Below are 17,751 nucleotides of genomic sequence, written 5' to 3'. Positions count from 1 at the left end.
CTTTCTTTTTTTTTTCCTTTCCTTTGGCTTTAAAAATGTTTTCTTGCATGTGTGCGCGTGTGCACGTGCGTGTGTGTGCGCACATGTGCAATGCATTTCCTTCGCGCGCCGCCCAGCCGAGCTGCCCCCTCGCTCGGCGGGCGGTGAAGGGGCCGGGCGCCCACGGGGGCTGCGGGGAAGCGCGGAGGCGGCTGCGGGGGCCTCCCGGCTGCTGTGTGAGCAGGGAGGAAACAGGATGGAGAAAGTATTTGGAGTGGAAAATAATAATAATGATTAAAAAAAAAAACCCTCACTTTATTGATCATGGTTGCAGACAGAAATAGCTCAGGCTGTTGAAAGCAATCACCACGGAGAGCAGAGGTGCGTCCAAGGCGCTGGGACACGGGCTCATCCCGCACGGGACCAGAGCCAGCATCCCGTGCAGGGCCTTCCTCCTCCCGCGGCGACCCTCATCGCCAGCCCTCCTTGCAGACGCCCGCCGAGCAACGCCCTCGTGGGCGACCCGACCATTTAATGAATTTGTGCCCGTTTCGTTGGACTGCTTCAATAAACGACCATGTGCATCCCAAAGCCCTGCAGCGGCAGCAGCCGGGCTGCAAAGGTGGGCGGGCAGCAGCACCGGGTGCCCGTGCTGCCCGGCTCCGAGACGCTGCCCAGGGAGCGGTAAAAACCGAGTGTCCGCAGGAGATTAATTAGTTAAAAGCTGAGCACATCTGTTGTTAATTAATTCCCAGGCAGCAGGGTTAACTCTTTGCGCCCCCGCTCTATTTGCATTTCTGCACGCAGCCGTCACCGCGGCATGTCCGTAGGCAGGAGCACCGCACGCATCCAGCGGCACCCGCTGCTCGGCGCCGCGAGGGAGGCGGGAGGAAGGCTGCCCGCGCCCTCCTCTTCCCGCCGTGCGCGGCAGCGAGCCGGCCTCCGGCTGCCTTTAGCTCACGGCTAAAAATAGGTTTTCAGGGCTGAGCCGCGGCCCCGGAGGGCAGGCAGCCCGGCTCCCACACCGGCCCGCGGCGCTCCGACCAACTGACCCATTTGGCTGCGGTTTTAAGCGTTTTTCCCTCCCCGCTGCATCGCAGCCCGGCACGGCCGCGGGGGCAGGACCGGCCGGGCAGCCGCTGGCATCGCCCCGGCTCGGCCCCCCCAGCAGCCGGGATGCGGCAGCCCCCGGGTTGCTTTTCCCTGGAGGAAGCGGCTCCACGCGGCAGGAAAGCGGCTCGGCTCCCCCGGTCGCGGAAGGCAGGTCGGAGCCCCGAAAACACCCCGCGGCACATGCGACGCCGCAGCCGCCGGCCAGAAATGAAGAAAGACCTTTATTTACAGTAACAAAAGGGACAAAAACCCACCCCCATGACACTTATTCTCCCTCCCCTTCCACCCAGCCCCTCAGAAAGACAGATTTTTTTTTCCCACCCTTGCCCAGGCACCAGCCCCGTCCTCGGCTCCGGGTGCCCGGAGAAGGAGAAGCCTCTTCCCGGCCGGGGGGGCGGGGGGAGCGGGCTGTTTATTGCACTTGGCTGCTAATCTCAGCACCGAGACGGGGCCGGGAGGAGAAGCTGCGTCCGACAGCGGAGGATGGGGAGGGAGCCGTAACCGGGCACCCCGGACCCCCTCACCGCCCCGGTGGGCAGCGGGTCCGGCCTCCCCGGGCACGGGGACGTCCCGGCCGGCTCCTGCTCGCGGCTCAGGTGGCAGGAGGCTCCCGCGGTTCCCGGCACGAGGGGAAGAGGTAGAGCGTGAGCGTCCGTGCGTCCGTCCCGGGCGCCCGTGGCCCCAGGGCTGCCCTCCCCCGGCGAGGGGGGACCGAGCTCCTCCGCTCTGCTCCTCCTTCCGGCGTTTCACCGCAGGGTCCTCGGCGGGACGGGACAGGGGAAGGGGCTGCCGGCCCCCCGCCGAGCCGGCGCAGCCCCCGGCCGCTCAGGAGGAGAAGCAGAGGCCGCAGCACTCCATGCAGATCTCCAGGCAGTCGGCCGACTCGCAGCAGGCGTCGATGATGCCGCAGTCCATGTCGCAGGGCAGGTCGCAGTCCGCGCACTCGCCCGAGTTGCAGCAGCAGCAGCAGATGCAGGAGTCCTCGGAGGTGCAGGAGCCGCACGTGGCGCAGTCCAGCACGATGTTGCAGAGCGTCAGGAACTCGCAGAAGAGGCAGGAGAGGATGCAGTGGACGCAGCAGTCTGCGAGCAGCAGGGAGAGAGACCGCGGGGAGGGGTGCTGGGAGGCGCGGGCAGGGCTGGCCGAGGCACAGCCCAGCAACGGAGCCTCAGGCCTTAATTCCCTGGGAGTTAAGGGAAGGGATGGGAAGAGGGGCTGGGAGCCAAGCCGCCACTCCAAGGCCTTCACTCAAGGCCCAGGGACCAGTGCCTGGGACGTGTCCAGCCTCTGCAGGACACGAAACGGCCCTGGGCCGTGCTGAGCGAGCGACATGGGGTAGGAAACGCAGAGCAGGAGCCGGGCGGATGCCAAACCCAGCACTGCCGGCACTGGGGCACCGCCACACCGAAGGATGATGCAAGGGATGCTGAGGGATGCAGGGGATCAGCTGGGAAGGACCACCCTCGGGAAAGGGACCACCTTGGGGAAAGGGACCCCCCTGGGGAAAGGGACCACCTTGGGGAAAAGGACCCCCCGGGGAAGCCAGTACCTTCCTGAGCCTCAATAGGGATGTGGGACGAGGCCGACTTGGAGCTGCCCTTGCTCTTCTTGCTGCCCTGGCTGTTGATGGAGTGGTGGGACTGCAGCTTGCGGGGGGCCTTCTGCGAGCTGGGGAGGGGGCGGAAGAGGCCGTTGCCCGGGTCCCCGTGGGTGCCGCCGGCGTCCGGCCCTCGCCCGGCGCCGTTCTGCAGCAGGCGGCCAGAGGGGCCGGGCGGCTGGGGGCCCTGCGGGGCCGCTCGCCCCTGGGGCTGGCCTGTTTCGGAGAGGGAGGTGGGTGTCAGCGTGCCGCCGCCTCCCCCCGCGCCGGGCTGCAGACCCTGGCCTCCAGCCTCTCTGCCTCCCCGAGCCGGGAGCCGGAGAAGACGCGGCACCGCAGCGGAGCCGGGCCGCGCATCGCCCCAGCGCGGAGCCAAGCGGCCTTTTAATTAGAGCCTCTGGCTGAACTTCGCCGCAGCAGGAGGAAAACGAACCTCGGCTTCGTCTGCGCCTCCCTCCAGCCCGGCGGCCCTGCATCCCGCCGGACCCTCCCGCCCGGAGCCGTCGGTACGGCTCGGCTCCCACCCCGGGAACGCGTCCCCCGTGCACGGCGCGCTCCGTGCACCGAGCGGCCGCAGCGAGGACCCAGCGCGGGGAGGGGGGTTCATCGCCCCCCGCCCCAGCAGCAATGCAACAACTACATAAAATCCCGCCCGAGCGCCCGTGCCAAGCTTTGATTTTTCTCTCGCACGCCAGTAAACAAGCGATGATTCAGGCGAAAGGCTTGAGGGCAAAGGCACCTCCGGCCAGGCAGGGAACAGTAGCTGCTTTCTGCTCGGGGCGGCAGCGGGGCCGGCGCTGACCCGCGGGAGCAGTGGCCCTCCACGCGCGCAAGCCGCTCCCGCCTCCCGCGGGCTGAAAGAAAACACTTAAAAAAAATAAATTCATTTAAAAACCCTGTGCACAAGCACCGGGCGGCTTGGGGGAGCAGGGAGGCTTCGCCCGGCGGGGGGATCTGCGGGAACGCGGGCTGGGGCGGGCGGAGGGAAGGGAGAAGAAGGCGCCTCGGTGCTTCCTTCCCGCCTGGGTTTTGCTGGCGGCGGGGGGAGGCGGCGCTCGGCGCCCCGCCGGCACGGCCCAGCCCCGGCCGCTTCCCAAAGCCGCCTGGCTGCAGGCCGGCCGCGGGGGTCCAGGGGGAAAGCTCCCTCCTGGAGCGGTGCTGGGGAGCGGGCTGGAAAGGGACTTGGATAACCAGAGCTGTGGCGGGAGAGTGGCTGCAAACGGGAGGGCTGGGAGAGGGGCAGAAAGCGAGCGGGAGAAACGGGAAAAAAAAAGCTCTTGGATGAAATCCGCCGTCCCTCCCCAAAACGTCCAGAGGTCCTTGGGGGCCTGCGGCTTCCAAACGGGAGCAGAAGCGCCCGAAACCTCGGCACGGCCTGTCCTTGCCAGGCCGCACGGGAAATGCGTGTGCTCAGCTGCCGCTCCGCACCGCGAGCCGCCGGCGGCTCTTCCCGGGGCAGCCGAGGGGCCCGATCCTGCTCGGGGGGAGAGGGAAGCACGGCTGGGAGCGGGGGGGGCTGCTCCCGCATGCACGGAAGGGTGGGAACGAGCCTGCCAAGGAGGATCCCTTCCCTGGAGAGGGACCTCTACATCCCCGCGCCGCTGAGCACGTGCACCGAGGTCCGACGGGACTCAGCGGCACGGAGCGGCTCTGCGGGAGCCACCTGGGGCCGGGGCGGGGGGGCAGGCAAAAAGCAGCGGCGACCTCTGCAAACTCCAGCCCAGCCCCTGGGACTGGGAAACTCGCGGCGCGGATCTGGCGAAAGCATTGCTGAGCGGCGCGGAGGCGAGCGGAGGGCTGCGCGGGGCCGCGGAGGGGAGGGCGACGAGCCCGCGGGGACGAGCCCGGCAGCCCGGGCCAGGAAATTTCAGACGTTGGCCCTCTGGCTCTCCTTCCAAATATTCTGCCGTTTCGCCTGCTGGCTCCCCTTCCCGGAGCAGCAGGGTTTACAGAAGCGTGTAGCGCGCTCGCTTTGGCTTTCTCCCTTTCTTTGCATTCCTCAGATTAAACTGTTTGTAAATCAAAATCACGCTCCGACTCCAGCGAGCGCCGAGCAGCAGCGGGAGCCGGCCAGCAACTCCCCCCTTCCAGGAGGGGAAAAACTGCTTCCATTTCTCAGTCTCCGACTCAAAGACCTCGAAGTCTTTCCAGAGGGGAGACCCCGGGCACGGAGCGCGGTGCTCCCCGGCAGCCGGGCCAGGACGGGCGCACACAAGCGATGCCCAACATCCGACGAGTCCCAAACCCAGCTGGTTTAGCAGAGCCAGCTTGCTCCGGCCTCAGCACCCTGACTCTGGAGCGGGCCGGGCTCCCCGCCGCATCCGCCAGCTCCACTCTCCCGGGAAAGGCGGCCAGGGCGCCCCGCGGACCCCCGCCTCTGCCGTCGACCCGCCCGGGCATTGCTCACCGTGGGCAGAGGTGCGACAGCTCTGCACAAGCTTCATCCCTTCCTCCCTTCCCACCCTTCCCATCCCTTGCCTCCGGGGCAAGCGGGACAGATGCCGCTTGGGATTGCACCGCCCGGCCGCAGCCGGCTCCTTCCCCAGGCTCCTTCCCCTCTTCCCGCCGCGCGAGACCCCGGCGCCACCGAAAACCCTCTCCATCCCCACGGACCGCCCCAGATGGGCCCAGGGATGGGGTGGGGAGGAGGCGATGATGCGCTGCTCCGTGCTGCCCTTCGCCCCCCCCAGCCCCGGGGGGACCCCCGCTCAGCGGCAGCCTCCAGCATCGTGGTGCCAGAACCGCACGCATCAGCCGGGACCCACGGTGCGGCGCAGCGGGACTCACACGTCACAGCTTCGGCAGCGCCCGCTCCGTTCGTCAGCAGTTTTTGGGACTCGTCGTCTTCCGGGAGCTTCTCCTTCTTGGCTGCCGCGGGGCCGGGAGCGGGGCGGGCCGGGGGCCGCTGCTCGGCCGGCGCTGCCGCCGGGGGCTGCCGCGGGGGCTCATCCTCCTCTGCAAGAGAAGCAGGGTTTGAGCGCGGTGCCGCGGACCCCCGGGCATCGACGCGCAGCCTGATACTCCCCAAAAACCACAGAAACCCAGCGCCGGACCCTCGGCGGGTGCAAACCCGCCGCATGCAATCGCACCCCGGGCACCGGCGGCGGCTCTGGGGCTCGCTTCCCAAACCCGAGCCGGGTCCTCCTACAGCGGGACCACCGCTGGGATCTGGGGCCCCCAGGATGGATGCGACGGCTGTGTCCTCAGTGCCACTGTGGCACCGGCGGGCTGCAGGACCCCTCCCCAAAGCCCTCCCTGGGCTCCCACCTTCCTCCTCCCAAATGCAGCGGGGACCTGGCTGCACTCGGCCTCTCAAGTGGGATTTTTCCCCCGTTTCTCACGAAAGGGACACTTTTCCCAGCGGAGAGCCGGCTGCTGCCTCCTTTCCTGCGGAGAAGCGGTGCCCGCGAGACCGTCCAGCAGCCTCGGCCGGGCGAAGCAGAGCCTGCGGGGGCCGGGACAAGGAGCCCTCTGCTCCCCGCCACGGCTTGGGGGGAAAAACTCCAATTTTGCACATCCCCTAGCGAAACCCGGGCAGGGAGGAGAGGGCAGTGCTGCCGCACCGGGGCCGCGAGCCCCCTCCCCGCCCTCCCGCCGCTCCCAGAATAGCGTCGGTTTGCAAACAGGGGCTGGACCGCACTTTATATAAACTAAATTATACCTTGGGAGCCGGCCGGGAGGCCAACCACCCATAATTTCCCCGGCTATAACAAGAGGTCCTACACGGAGGCAGGCAAGGGCAGTGGGGGGGCAGCGAGTGGCCCCGGCGCTTCGTTACGCTCGGGCTAACGAGAGCTCCTTGGGGCAGGAGGCGGACGGCCCTCCGCGTGCAATTATGGTGGCTGCAACGGGGGCTGCGGGCCGCCCCGGGGGGCAAAGCGAGGCCGGGAGCTGCCGGGCAAGGTGCCCCCCTCTGCCTCAGTTTCCCCACGGTGCCGCCCCCATCCCGGCCCCGGCTCCGGCTCTGCGCAGGGCGCACGAGGGAGGAAAACCCGCCCCGGCGGCTGCGAAGGGGTTAGCAGTCTGCTCGCTTCTCCGAGTCCCAGAAAACTTGGCCTGGTTTACGGTTTCCACGCTAAGACAAAATACCCCTTATGGAAGCGAGCGATGCAGCTCGGTAGGAAAGAAATAATCGCCCTCTGGCTTTGGTTTGTTTTTAAAGCTCCTTTGCAGAGCGAACGCACGGTTCCTCGCCGGTGCAAAAGTCACCCGGCCCAGGACAAGGCGGCCGCCCTTTCCTGGGAAACGGTGCAGAGCGGAGCCGCGCTCGCGGCAGCCTGCTCCCCGCGGGACGTCCCGCAGGCGTGGCGATGCTGCGGCCAAACCGACGGAAACTCAGCAGCTCCGGCTGAATTTCGCACAGAGCTGCTGGCTCCAGACCTGAGCGGAGGGGGAGCACGCGAACCCCGGGAAGGAGGGCAGAAACCTCCTCGCCGTGCTCCTCGCCGTGCTCCTCTGAACGCCTAGAGCAAACCAGAGAGGAGAAGAGCAGCCTGTGCCCTACCTATAGGCACTTGCACATAGGTGTGGTATATAGGTGAATAATAACCGCACGCGGCCAAATCCCAGCCTTCTCCCAGGGCTCAGTCATGCCCCAACCTGGACCGGCCTGCGTCAGAGCCGCGGAGCTCAGCCAGTGCCTGCTCGAAAGCCTGTTAAAGCCAGACACGAAAACCTGACGGGTTGGTAGCTTTGGACACGGTCCCAAGTCGGGACCGGCGTGGACCGAGCGGAGGGCGCATTCCTGAGCCGCCGGGTGGGAACAGGACCACGCTGCCGTGCATTGGCATCCCCAGAGCTCCTGCTGCAACGGATGCAAAAAAAAACCCCCAAAATGATTAAAAAGCAAGAGGGAACACCAACAGCAAGGACTCAGGGCTTGCCCCGAGCAGCCTGGCTGTCCCACGGGTCGCTGGACACCTCTCGTGGCCCTCGGGAGGGCAAGAGCTGAGCCTTGGCCCCGCACAGCCTCGGCCGTGTCCCTCGCCGTCCCTGTGCCCAGGTCCTGGCAGATTGGGGACAAAGACGGTCTGTTTGGACACGGAGCCCTGGGAGGCAGAAGCGGCGTTCGGACCCGAGGCGGCGGGTGCCAGCGCGCGGCAGGCAGCGTCGCTGCAGATCGGGCGCCCGGACGCGGCTGCGACAAGCTCCGCGGCTGCGACAAGCTCCGCGGCTGCCACGTCCGCTTCAGCCGTGCAATTACGCCGCGCAGCAAGAGGTCTCGCACGCGACCGCAGCGACGCGGGGAGGAAGCTGCAATTAAACCAACTCCCACGGCAACGAGCCAGCCAGCACAGGGGCAAAAATAGACGGGGGAGAAATTCGGGCAAGCTGGTCCTTCGCGGTGTCCGTGGCCTCATCCCTCTGGGTCCCGGCCCCTGAAACGCAGCCAGCACCGTGGCACCGAGACAACTCAGCCTGGAAGGGAGTCGGGTCTCTGCTCCCCATTTCCCAGCCAGAAAGCCCTTTCAGCAGCATTATTCACTGAAACGCCATCTCCCCTCCCCATTCCTTACCTAAGGGCCTCATGGCCAGGACTGCGTCAAACGCTGCCGGTCCCCGTGCAGCGGGGGACCCTCCTCCCCTCCTCTCCGGGAGGAGAGTCCAGGCAGGTTGTTTCCTACGCTGCTGCTCCCCGGCAGAACCCCCCCCGTCCCGTCCTCCCCGGGGGGCACGAGGATGCCCAGCAGCAGCCCGCCCCGGCGCCTGCACGAGCTTTCGCAAAGCACGGGGAGAAATGGCCGGTGATGCTGCACAGGGACGTTGACACGGCTGTTTTGTTTATGAGGACAGAGATAGTGAAGTACTTAAAAATAGTATGTTAGGCCTGGGTACATCACGGCACTGCCTTAAGGTACCAGAGATAAGGGAAGCCAATAGACGCGGAGCTCCTGCCTTTCGTCTCCGGGTTGCCAAGCCCGGGAGCTGCACACAAGTCATGTTTTCTGACTATTCTGCCCAATTACAAAGACAAAAAGTGCACCGGAGCAGCGAGCAAACTTTGTGCGGAGCAGGATAAGAGCCTGCGTGCGGTGGGCGGGTGGGAGGCGCGCTTGACTCATGGCTAGCTTGCAGGATCGAGCTGACCCATCTCCCCGGCGCTGGGCAAACAGAAGGGAATTGCACCGCGTCAGCAGCCCGTGGCCAGCAAGCAGCCGGGCCGAGCCGGGCCGGGCAGAGTTTCACAGCAAGTGTAAACAGGGCATAGACCGCAGTCGGCATGAGCTCAGCTAACCAGGCGCCCGGCCCCGGCGCGAGCCCGGGTGGCCACGGGCACCTTCCCCCAGCTGAGGGTCCGGAAAGCTGCAAAACCGAAGCCACACGGATGGGTCAAACCCTTCCAGGTTTGGACCTCTGATCAGTCAGGGCCTCCTCTGGCCCCGCAGTACCTTCGGCTACAGAGGAAAAAGCAGGAAATCTCGCACCAGGCGATGGACAGACACCGCATGGACGCGGCGCGTGTACTGATGACCGCACCAGAGAGGAACGTGCCCGAGCTAAGACACGTTTGGGCTACCGAGCTCTGAAGCAAATCCCATCTCTGTGCCAGGCTGCTTCGGACTAGGTCATGGCCAACCCGGTCCAGTGGGGAGGGAGAAGGGTCTCGGCACATCTGGATCCGCATCTGAGTTCTCCTGGAGCCGACGAGCACCCCAACCTCACCCTGCGGGCTGCGTCTCCTGCCGACCTGCCAGAGCTCAGGGAGCCCCTCGCCTCCCTCCTTCTCTCCCTTTAATCCCTCCGGAATGGCTGGGCAGGGAAGAGATAATGTCGGATGGAGACACAAACACAGACAGTCTAGCGAGGCGTTTGCCATTAACAACACGCCACCTTGCAGCAATATTTAGTTTGGGAGCTTTCTAATCTCTTTTATGCAGATAAAACGAGCGTGTAATCTCTCTCCGTTTCCCCACATACACGGCCTGGCCCAGCCAGGTGGTTGCCCAACCTATTCGAGGGATATTTTAGAGCTTGATTAAGTGGTTTCAAGTGCCGAAGAGACGGTGCTGAAGCAAATGCTTCCAATCCCATGAGCCAGACTGGAGGAGAGAAGAGCAAAATTCTGGGTTGAAAGTTTGCTCAACTGGGAGAAATCCAACCGGCTTATTTACATTCAGTCTGAAATTAATGCACCAAAGCATTTTGGATTCAGCAGTATTCAGAGAAAGGAAGGAAGGCGGGAGGGAGGGGAAGGAAGAGCAATACCCAGAAGTCGCAGAGCTCCCGAGCAAGTCCTGGACGCGTCAAACAGCTTTGCTTCCCAGGCTCGGCCCCTCCGCCATCCCGCAGAAAGCGCTTACCCCAGCGTCTCCCCGCTCACCTGGGCCAGGCTTTGTGAAACATTCCAGTTCTGGGACAATGAGGAATCTGGTCAAAAACATTGGTTTCTATGAAAAGTGACTTCCTAAACGCAAAAAGCAAAACAAAGCAAAAAAAACCCCACAAAACCCCAAATAGCTCGCCAGCTTCGGAGTTGTTATTATTTGTTATTTATAGCGATTGGGTGGGTAGGCGGAGAGGAATTTAGGGCCGGCCAGACAGGACCAGCGTCTATCCAGCCCGTTCTCCGGGGTCCAAGGGAGGTTCACAGCACCTGGTGCAGGAGGAGGCACAAAAACCCCAGGCATGGACAAACGTAATGACTTCTCGGCTGCGGCTCCCCGGCTGCAGGGAGGAATAGCACATCCCATCCACCGCGCTATTTCTGCCCTTTCGCTTACGGTCAGGATGGCGACGGAGCCAGCGACGTTTGACCCTGGTGGAAAGTGCACTGGAGCCGGGACGAACACCTCTTCCCGCGACAAAATCCTGACCCCAAGGAAGGTTTGGGCACAGACCATGCCTGGACCTCGCTGCAGACCCCATCGCTGCGACGCCGATGCCCTGGAGGAGCCTCGCCAACCCCCACGGCCCCCATGAAGGAGGTGAAGCCATCCCCAAAACCCTCGTGGAAGAGCTGCTCCTACCCAACAGCTCCCGGTGAGGACGCCAGGGTGGTGAGGAATAACCTGCCACCTCCAAAAGAGAGGAAAACCGTCAAATCACGGCTGCTGAGCCAGGCACGAGGCCATGCGAGGGCTCAGCCATCGGCCTGCTTGGATAACCCCTGAGAAGGGACTGCAGGAAGATAAGAAAAATCACTGCCCAGACGACACCGGCCCTATCCCCAGCTTCAGCACGGCAGCGTGATCTCACCGTGGTCTACGTGGATGAACCTTCACTACAAAGAAGCAGCCGTTTGCTTTAGGCTAAAATAGCTCCCCGGAGGCAAAGTCCAAGCACAGACTCCTGCATCGGGTCGGTGCTGATTGCTGCGCAAGTCCTAGCGAGCCCCACGGTCGACGCGGTGGTGCCACGAACCCACCGACAGGTCTCGGCGGTGAAGCCAAACCCCACGGCAGGAGCCTCGAGCCTGCTGGAAAGAGCAGAAAGGCCCTGCTCTCCCTTGCACCCGTAAAGCTGCCGGCTCCTCATGGAGCCATGAGGTTTTGTAGCATCTAAGAGGACGAGAGAAGCATGCACCTCCGTCCTTGCAGGCAATGACGGGGAACTTTTTTATGCAGCAAGAACACAGTTAACGTATGTGCACTAAGGTGACATTCAGGTTTCTCATGTGCTACAGACGCGAGGGAAGAAGCAAGCTCTATGGCAAAAAGCACTCAGCCTAAACTATACGACACAGGACAATGCGACTTGCCCCAGGACACAAAATAGATGTAGCAGAACCAGTAAGACCTAGTTTCCTGTGCCCTAGCTGCTAGGGCAACCCACCTCTGGGAGTCAGCCCTGGTGACTGCCTAGAGATGATTACGGAGCAACGTATAGCGTCCCAAACACACTGCGGAGTCACGCGGTGATCGGCACGCTGGATAAGAACAAAGGCCCAAAGAGCCCATCCGTGGTTGAGTCAACTTTCATTGACTCCAAGGACCACCACCCAGGCTCGGAGCCTCTCTGGAGCAGCCTAATGCACCTTGCAGGCCACAGAGACATAAAACCCTCATACCGGGAGGAGACTGCCGTGGAGGAAGGCGATGGGAGGCTGTCCTGCAACGTGCAAAGCATCCTTAAGGACACGCAATTATCCTTGAAGCTTGGAAAGCTGCTGCTGTGATGCCTATCAGATCCAAGGAGATTCTGGGAATTACAGAGCAATGAGCCACACCGCCCTGCTGGAGAAAATTATGGAGAGTCTAATTAAGGACCATGCCAGTACAGTAATTGCCTAACCTTACAGGGTCAAACCAGCACAGGTTCTGCCAGGGAAAATTTGTGTCTCTCTAACCTGCTAAGAGTCCTTAAAAAAAGTTAATTGAGGAGTAGATAAATGTGAGCTGGTGGACATCATTATTAACAAGACCAATAATTTGCACTTATAGGGCACCTTTCATCCTGAGATCTAGCCAGCTTACAGTTTTAAGCCAGTGCCCATCACACGTTACCTGGCCTTGATATATTTTACATTAGCACAACCACAGCTCTAAGCCACCGCGAAGCAGAGCCTTCTCGCCGCTCATCCTAGCAGGGAAGTTGAGACACGTAAAGGGGATCTGTCCAAGGCGATGGAGCCCAAAACTTTGCAGTCCTGGTGCTCAACCCTTCCAGCTGAGGAAGGCTACTTGCAGGCTCGGGATTTGCTCTTAGCACAGATACCCGGAGTTTGGGCCCATAGTGCAGGTCCTCCTAAACTGGGTTGGGGTGACGTGAAAACGAGCTCTTCTGAGGAGGTCAGGGCACGCTCGCCGGGCAGCAGCATGCCTGCTCCATGAACTAACGACTGCGAGGCCGTCCAAGGATGAAGCCATGAGGGTGGAGTGAGTAATTGCTCACCGAGTCAGCCAGCCGACCCGCTTCCTTTCGATGCAAATCTGCTGCCGCCTTGCATCAGGAGCCCAGCCCGGGGAGCCGAAAGCGGCCAAACTGGGTGAACACCTTCCCGCCCCGGGCGGCACAGCCTGCCCTGCCGGGAAACCAGCCGGATCAGCAGCTCGGAGCCACCCGCGCGCCTGGGGATGGCAGCGGCACCGGATCTACCCCTGCTCCGAGCCAGGAGGAGAGGAGGGAGAAGGTCCCTCTCCAGCCAGGTTGTCTACCTGGAGCCGGCAGAGGTGGCCACAGCACGGAGCGGGTCCACCAGCCCGTTTCCACCCCTGCCCACCCGCGGGTAGCGGAGCGGTTGCAAACGGCCGGTGCAAAGCCAGACACCCATGGGGCTTAACCCGGAGCCGCTCCGCTGGCGAGCCGAGCCCAGGAGCCCCGGGGCAGCACGGTTTCATGGGTTCACCCAGAGGAAGGGGCCGCGCTCCGAGCACGGCGCGGTTCTGGGAAAAATCAGAGAAACTACAGAAAATGCCAAGAGGACAGTTGGGGTTTCTGCAACTAATAGACTCCAGGCAGGCGCTTTCCAAGGAAATTCAATTAGAAGCTGGGGCGGGAACGGGACGCTCGGGTGCCGAAAAGCGGAGCCCCGAAGGGCCTGTTTTGTTTTGCTCAAAAGCTGAAACATTTGAAAAAAGCCAGAAATCTGCCTCTTTTTTCGTTAGGTTTTTCTTTGTTTAAAGGAAAAAGTAGGAAAAAAATACAAAAACAAATGCAGCATTTCCACAAGCAGCTGAGACACTGAGGAAGAAAAAAGAACGGAAATGAATCTTTCGGTGGTGAAAGTTTTCCTGTTAATCTGGAGTAAAAAAGTTAAAAGACTGTTTCTTTTGGGGCTTTTTTTGCATTTCCTTTGCACTTCTGGGCTGTCTGCACACAGACCTGCAACCGGGCTCATTTAAACCCATGCGAAGATGCTTTTATTTTGATTTTAGGGAGGGCTGACCTTATTTCTTTCACTTTCCAGGGCAGGGCAGGGCAGGGCGCAGACTCATGCTCGAGTCACGCCGGCCAAGCGCAGGTAACGGTTGCACGTGTGCGCGGAGGCGGCTGCCTTTGCCTCTTGCAGGGAAACGCGGCCCTGGCGTCCCGCGACAAGAGCCGGCTCCGGCCCAGCATCCTTGGCCAACCCGAGCTCCCGCACGGCATCGGTGCGGCTCCAGGGCCTCCCCTAGGAAAGGGGGGAGCAAAGCCCCCCGGCCGCTCCGGGCCGGCGTCCGCAACGCGGCCGAGCACGGCGCACACCCGGCGATGCTCGGCAGGACGGGCGGGAACGAGGCGAGCAAAACTCGACGGAAAACCTCTGCTCCCGGGGGGTATCTGCCCCCAACGCCTTTACGACAGTTTGCTCCCCGCAATGAAAACCCCTCTCGCGCTAGCTCCACTACCCCTCCTCTTCCTCCTTGCGAAGTAAATATATAATATTAATAAAGAATCCCACAAACCAAAGGGTTTTCTGTTTTTTCTCCCATTTTCTTTTGATTTCTCCAGCAGATAACTACAGCCCAAACACGACACGTAGGCAAACAACTGCCTCTTTTCTCCGAGGCCCTGCTAGGAGCTACCTGCGGCTGTTCGAGGCTTCGGTTTGCAATGCGCCCAGCCGTCCCGCACTGACTTTGGCCAAAGCGCTCTTGCCAAACGCCTCAGTTTGCCTCTTTACCGGCTCAGCGTTACCAAATTATCCGGCCTAATTCACAGCGGCGTCTGAAAGGGATTCAAGGAAAAATTCCCAGGCTGAGCTCTGCATGACAGAGTCCCTGGAAATTGCCCAAGAGATAATGCTTTTGCATGGAAATGTCACGAGGCCAAACAAGCATGGAATAGCACACGGACCGTGTCCATTCATCGCTCGGCGAGGGGAAAAAAAAGAAAAAAAGCAACGCGAGTATGGATGAAAAGCTCAGGACACGCAGGCTGAGAGCTGCTCTCGGGAGCCCTTTTGTTGGACGAGACGGGGCAGGGATTTCCCCTCCGTGCGAAAACGCGGCCCCCGGAGCTCGGAGGCGGGGTAGGAAGCGAGGGTGTCGCGGGACCCCCCAGCTCAGCCTCTCCCCGCTGCAACCGCGGCCCCGAGGGTCCCGGCACACGTTTCCCGCAGCAGCGAAAGCGGAGCGAGCTTCGGCGCGAGCAAAACCGCCCCCGGGAGCCGCAGGCCTGCTGCCCTGCTCGCTTTCCAAACGGGCCTCCGATTCCCATGTGCTTTTAATTTCAGGGCGCGTTGCTCCCGCCGCCGCGCGGGAGCCGGCGGGAAGGCAGCAGCCCCGCGGCCGGAGCAGCCAGGAGCCCCGCTCAGGGCCTCGGCGCGCTCGGGGCGCTTCATCCACGCACCTCCTCGGGCGGCCAGGAACGTGCAAAAGTCACGAGGCCGCTTCTCCTCCCTGCTTAATACATTCCTAAATTGCTTTTTACAATAAAACACACTAGCTAGAGCACAAGTTTCCCATGCAAAAAACTTTCTGCACCAGGTCCCTGTATTAACAGCTCGCTGTTTTCCACCCGGAGGGGGAGGAAAGGGAACCGCGGGAACCCCAGGGAGAGGGAGCAGCGCATGGCTCCTCCGGCGGCTCCGGCAGCCACGCTCGCGGCGGAAGAGCTCGGCCCGGGAAGCGGAGCCTGCCGCGTCCAGCTGGAAAAGCAGGGGGAAGAGAACAAGAGGATGTATTCTCCAAAACCCGGGCCCAGCCACGCTCCGGGCCAAAGCCAACAGCGGAGCGCTCCAGCCGCGCCGCGCTCCTTCCCCGCGCTCGGACACCCGGCGGTCGCGGCACCGCTGCTGCCGGCTCGGCCCGCCACAAGGGACCTCTCGCAAAGCGGGCTGGATCGGCCGGAGCCGGTTCCGGGGTGAATCCGGCCCCTTTTGGGTCCGCTCTGGCAGCCGGCGCGGCAAGGGGCTTTGCCTCCCGCCCTCAGCTTCCCGCCCGGGCGTTTTTCTCCCACCATCGGGCTTTAACGTCACCCCTGCGTGGGAACCCTGATGGGAATCGCTGCCACGAGACAACGGCGAAATCCCCCACGCTGCAGACCCGGCGGCGGAGAGTCCCCGCTCAGCGGGCTGGCGAGCTCCTGCGGCTCACCGCAAGCCGTGCACACGCGTACACACACACACACACACACGTGTGTGCACACACACACGCACCCCCGCCGCCCTCGGGAGGGCTCGCAGGCTGCCACGGCGCTCAGCTTTGCCCCGGAGCGGGGAGAAGCAACTGAGGGCCCCAAAAACTTTTCCGTTCACTTCTCTGTGCTCCCCCAAGGGAGCTGCTGAGCCCCACCGCCCCGGCCCCTCGGGGGGTCCGGCACCCCACACCAGTCCCCAGCCCCCTCGCAGTGCTCTGGGCCCCCCCGGCTCGGTTTTATCCGGCCCATGCGAGCGCGGCTGCTGCGGCCCCGACCGTCCTGCGTGTTTGGCAAAGTTACAGAAACTGCTGCAAAGTTTGTGCCGCCAACTCCCCCCGGCCGGGCTGTGTCAGCCGCGCGCACGCGGAGCCCCCCGCGCGCCCCCAGGGCCGGGCACGCGCGACACGCACGGCCACGCATGCACGCACACGTCGAGCGCTCCCGCACACACGCACAGGCACACCCCCGCCGTGCACGCACACCCAGCCATGCACACACGCCCAGCTGTGCACGCGCACACACACACAGCCATGCACGCACACCCAGCTGTGCACGCGCACACCCAGCTGTGCACACACACAGTCACACGCGCACACCCCCAGCTGTGCACACAGTCACACGCACACACCCAGCTGTGCACGCACACAGTCACACGCGCACACCCCCAGCTGTGCACACAGTCACACGCGCACACCCCCAGCTGTGCACACAGTCACACGCACACACCCAGCTGTGCACGCACACAGTCACACGCGCACACCCCCAGCTGTGCACACGCACACCCAGCTGTGCACACAGTCACACGCGCACACCCCCAGCTGTGCGCGCACACCCAGCCAGCCGTGCACACGCACACAGAGCCAGGCACACTTACACACAGCCAGGCACACTCACCCCCCCACCACACCCCCCCCCCCCAGCCATACCCCCAAACACAACCGCAGCCACGTACAACCCCCCCAGCCACGCACCCCCGTGCCCCTAGACGTGCGGGCGCGCACACACGGCGCCGCACACACACAGTCCCCGGCCGTGCCCCAGCCGCGCACCCCCTTCCCCCGACGTGCGCACACACACGCACCCCCGCTCCCTCCCCGCGTACCTGGCGGCGGGGGCGGCTCGGCGCGGCGGGGCTCCGGGCGGCTCGGCCGGTGGCTGCTGGCCTGGGACATCGGAGAGGGGCGGCGGCGGCGGCGGCGGCGAGAGCGGGCTCAGCGCGGCCCGGCGCGGCCCGGCCCCGCCGCCCCGGCCCCGCGCACCTGGGCTCCGCGGGGCCGCGGCGCCGCCCCCGCCGTGCGCCGCCCCCCGCGCATCGCCCGCCGCCCCCGCCCCCGCCGCGGCCGCCCGGGCCCCCGCCCGAGGCACCCGCCGCCGCCGCCGCCGCCGCGCTCCCTCCGCGCCGAGACGCTCGCCGCTCCCGCGACCTATAACGAGCCGGGCGGGCGCGGGGGCTCCCCCCCCCCGCCTTTAAAAAAAAAAAAAGGAAAAAGGGAAAAAAAAGCAAAGCTGCGAGAACAAACAAACAACCAGCAAAAGCCGCGCGGAGCCGCTCGGGGGAGGGAGGGAGGGAGGGCGGGAGCGCGGCGGGGGGGCGGAAAGCCTCCGCCGGGGGAGGGAGCGGGGCCGGGGGGCGGCCGGGGGCGCTGGGCCGGGCAGCTGCCTTCGCCCGGCGGCCAAGCGGGCCGGGGGCTCGGGGGGAGCCGCTCCGCGGGTTGTCATCGCTGGGGGTCCCGTTCCGTGCCTCAGTTTCCCTTTATTGGTACATGTAGTCGGAGGTGGGACTCCTCGGGGCAGCGCTCGGGGGGCGCGGGCGGGCGGTGCCGGGAGGTTCGCAGCGCCTCTTCTTCAGCGCGGTACCAGCACCGTGCACGGGCCAAGCTGGGACTCGCCGCGGTCGCTCCCAGCCCTGCATCCCCACGGGACCCCTCGGGGCCCCGTCCTCGTGCGCAGGCCGCGGGGGCATGTCTTGAAGGCTGGTTTTTAACGCCGCTGCGTTTTGCTGCTTTCTGATCATCCATTGTTGCAAAGTTGGCGAAAGGGGGCTGCGTCCGCTGCGGGTTACA

The 17,751-nt window shown here is 63.9% G+C and overlaps 1 protein-coding gene across 1 annotated transcript; it reads right to left on the bottom strand.

The window, feature by feature from the left end:
• Positions 1-273: 273 nt before the first annotated feature.
• Positions 274-16,982, bottom strand: MDFI (MyoD family inhibitor). Its single transcript, XM_064497975.1, has 4 exons — positions 16,791-16,982; positions 5,477-5,644; positions 2,642-2,905; positions 274-2,174 (listed from the first exon to the last, which is right to left on the bottom strand). The coding sequence occupies exons 1-4, from the start codon at positions 16,858-16,860 to the stop codon at positions 1,918-1,920; spliced, it is 759 nt and encodes a 252-aa protein (XP_064354045.1). The 5' UTR covers positions 16,861-16,982; the 3' UTR covers positions 274-1,917.
• Between the last annotated feature and the right edge of the window lie 769 nt (positions 16,983-17,751).

Source organism: Dromaius novaehollandiae, chromosome 27, assembly GCF_036370855.1.
Source record: "Dromaius novaehollandiae isolate bDroNov1 chromosome 27, bDroNov1.hap1, whole genome shotgun sequence".
In the NCBI taxonomy this organism is placed as follows: Eukaryota; Metazoa; Chordata; class Aves; order Casuariiformes; family Dromaiidae; genus Dromaius; species Dromaius novaehollandiae.
The sequence above is the reverse complement of the archived record's forward strand: the minus strand, read 5'-3'. Positions and strand labels throughout refer to the sequence as shown.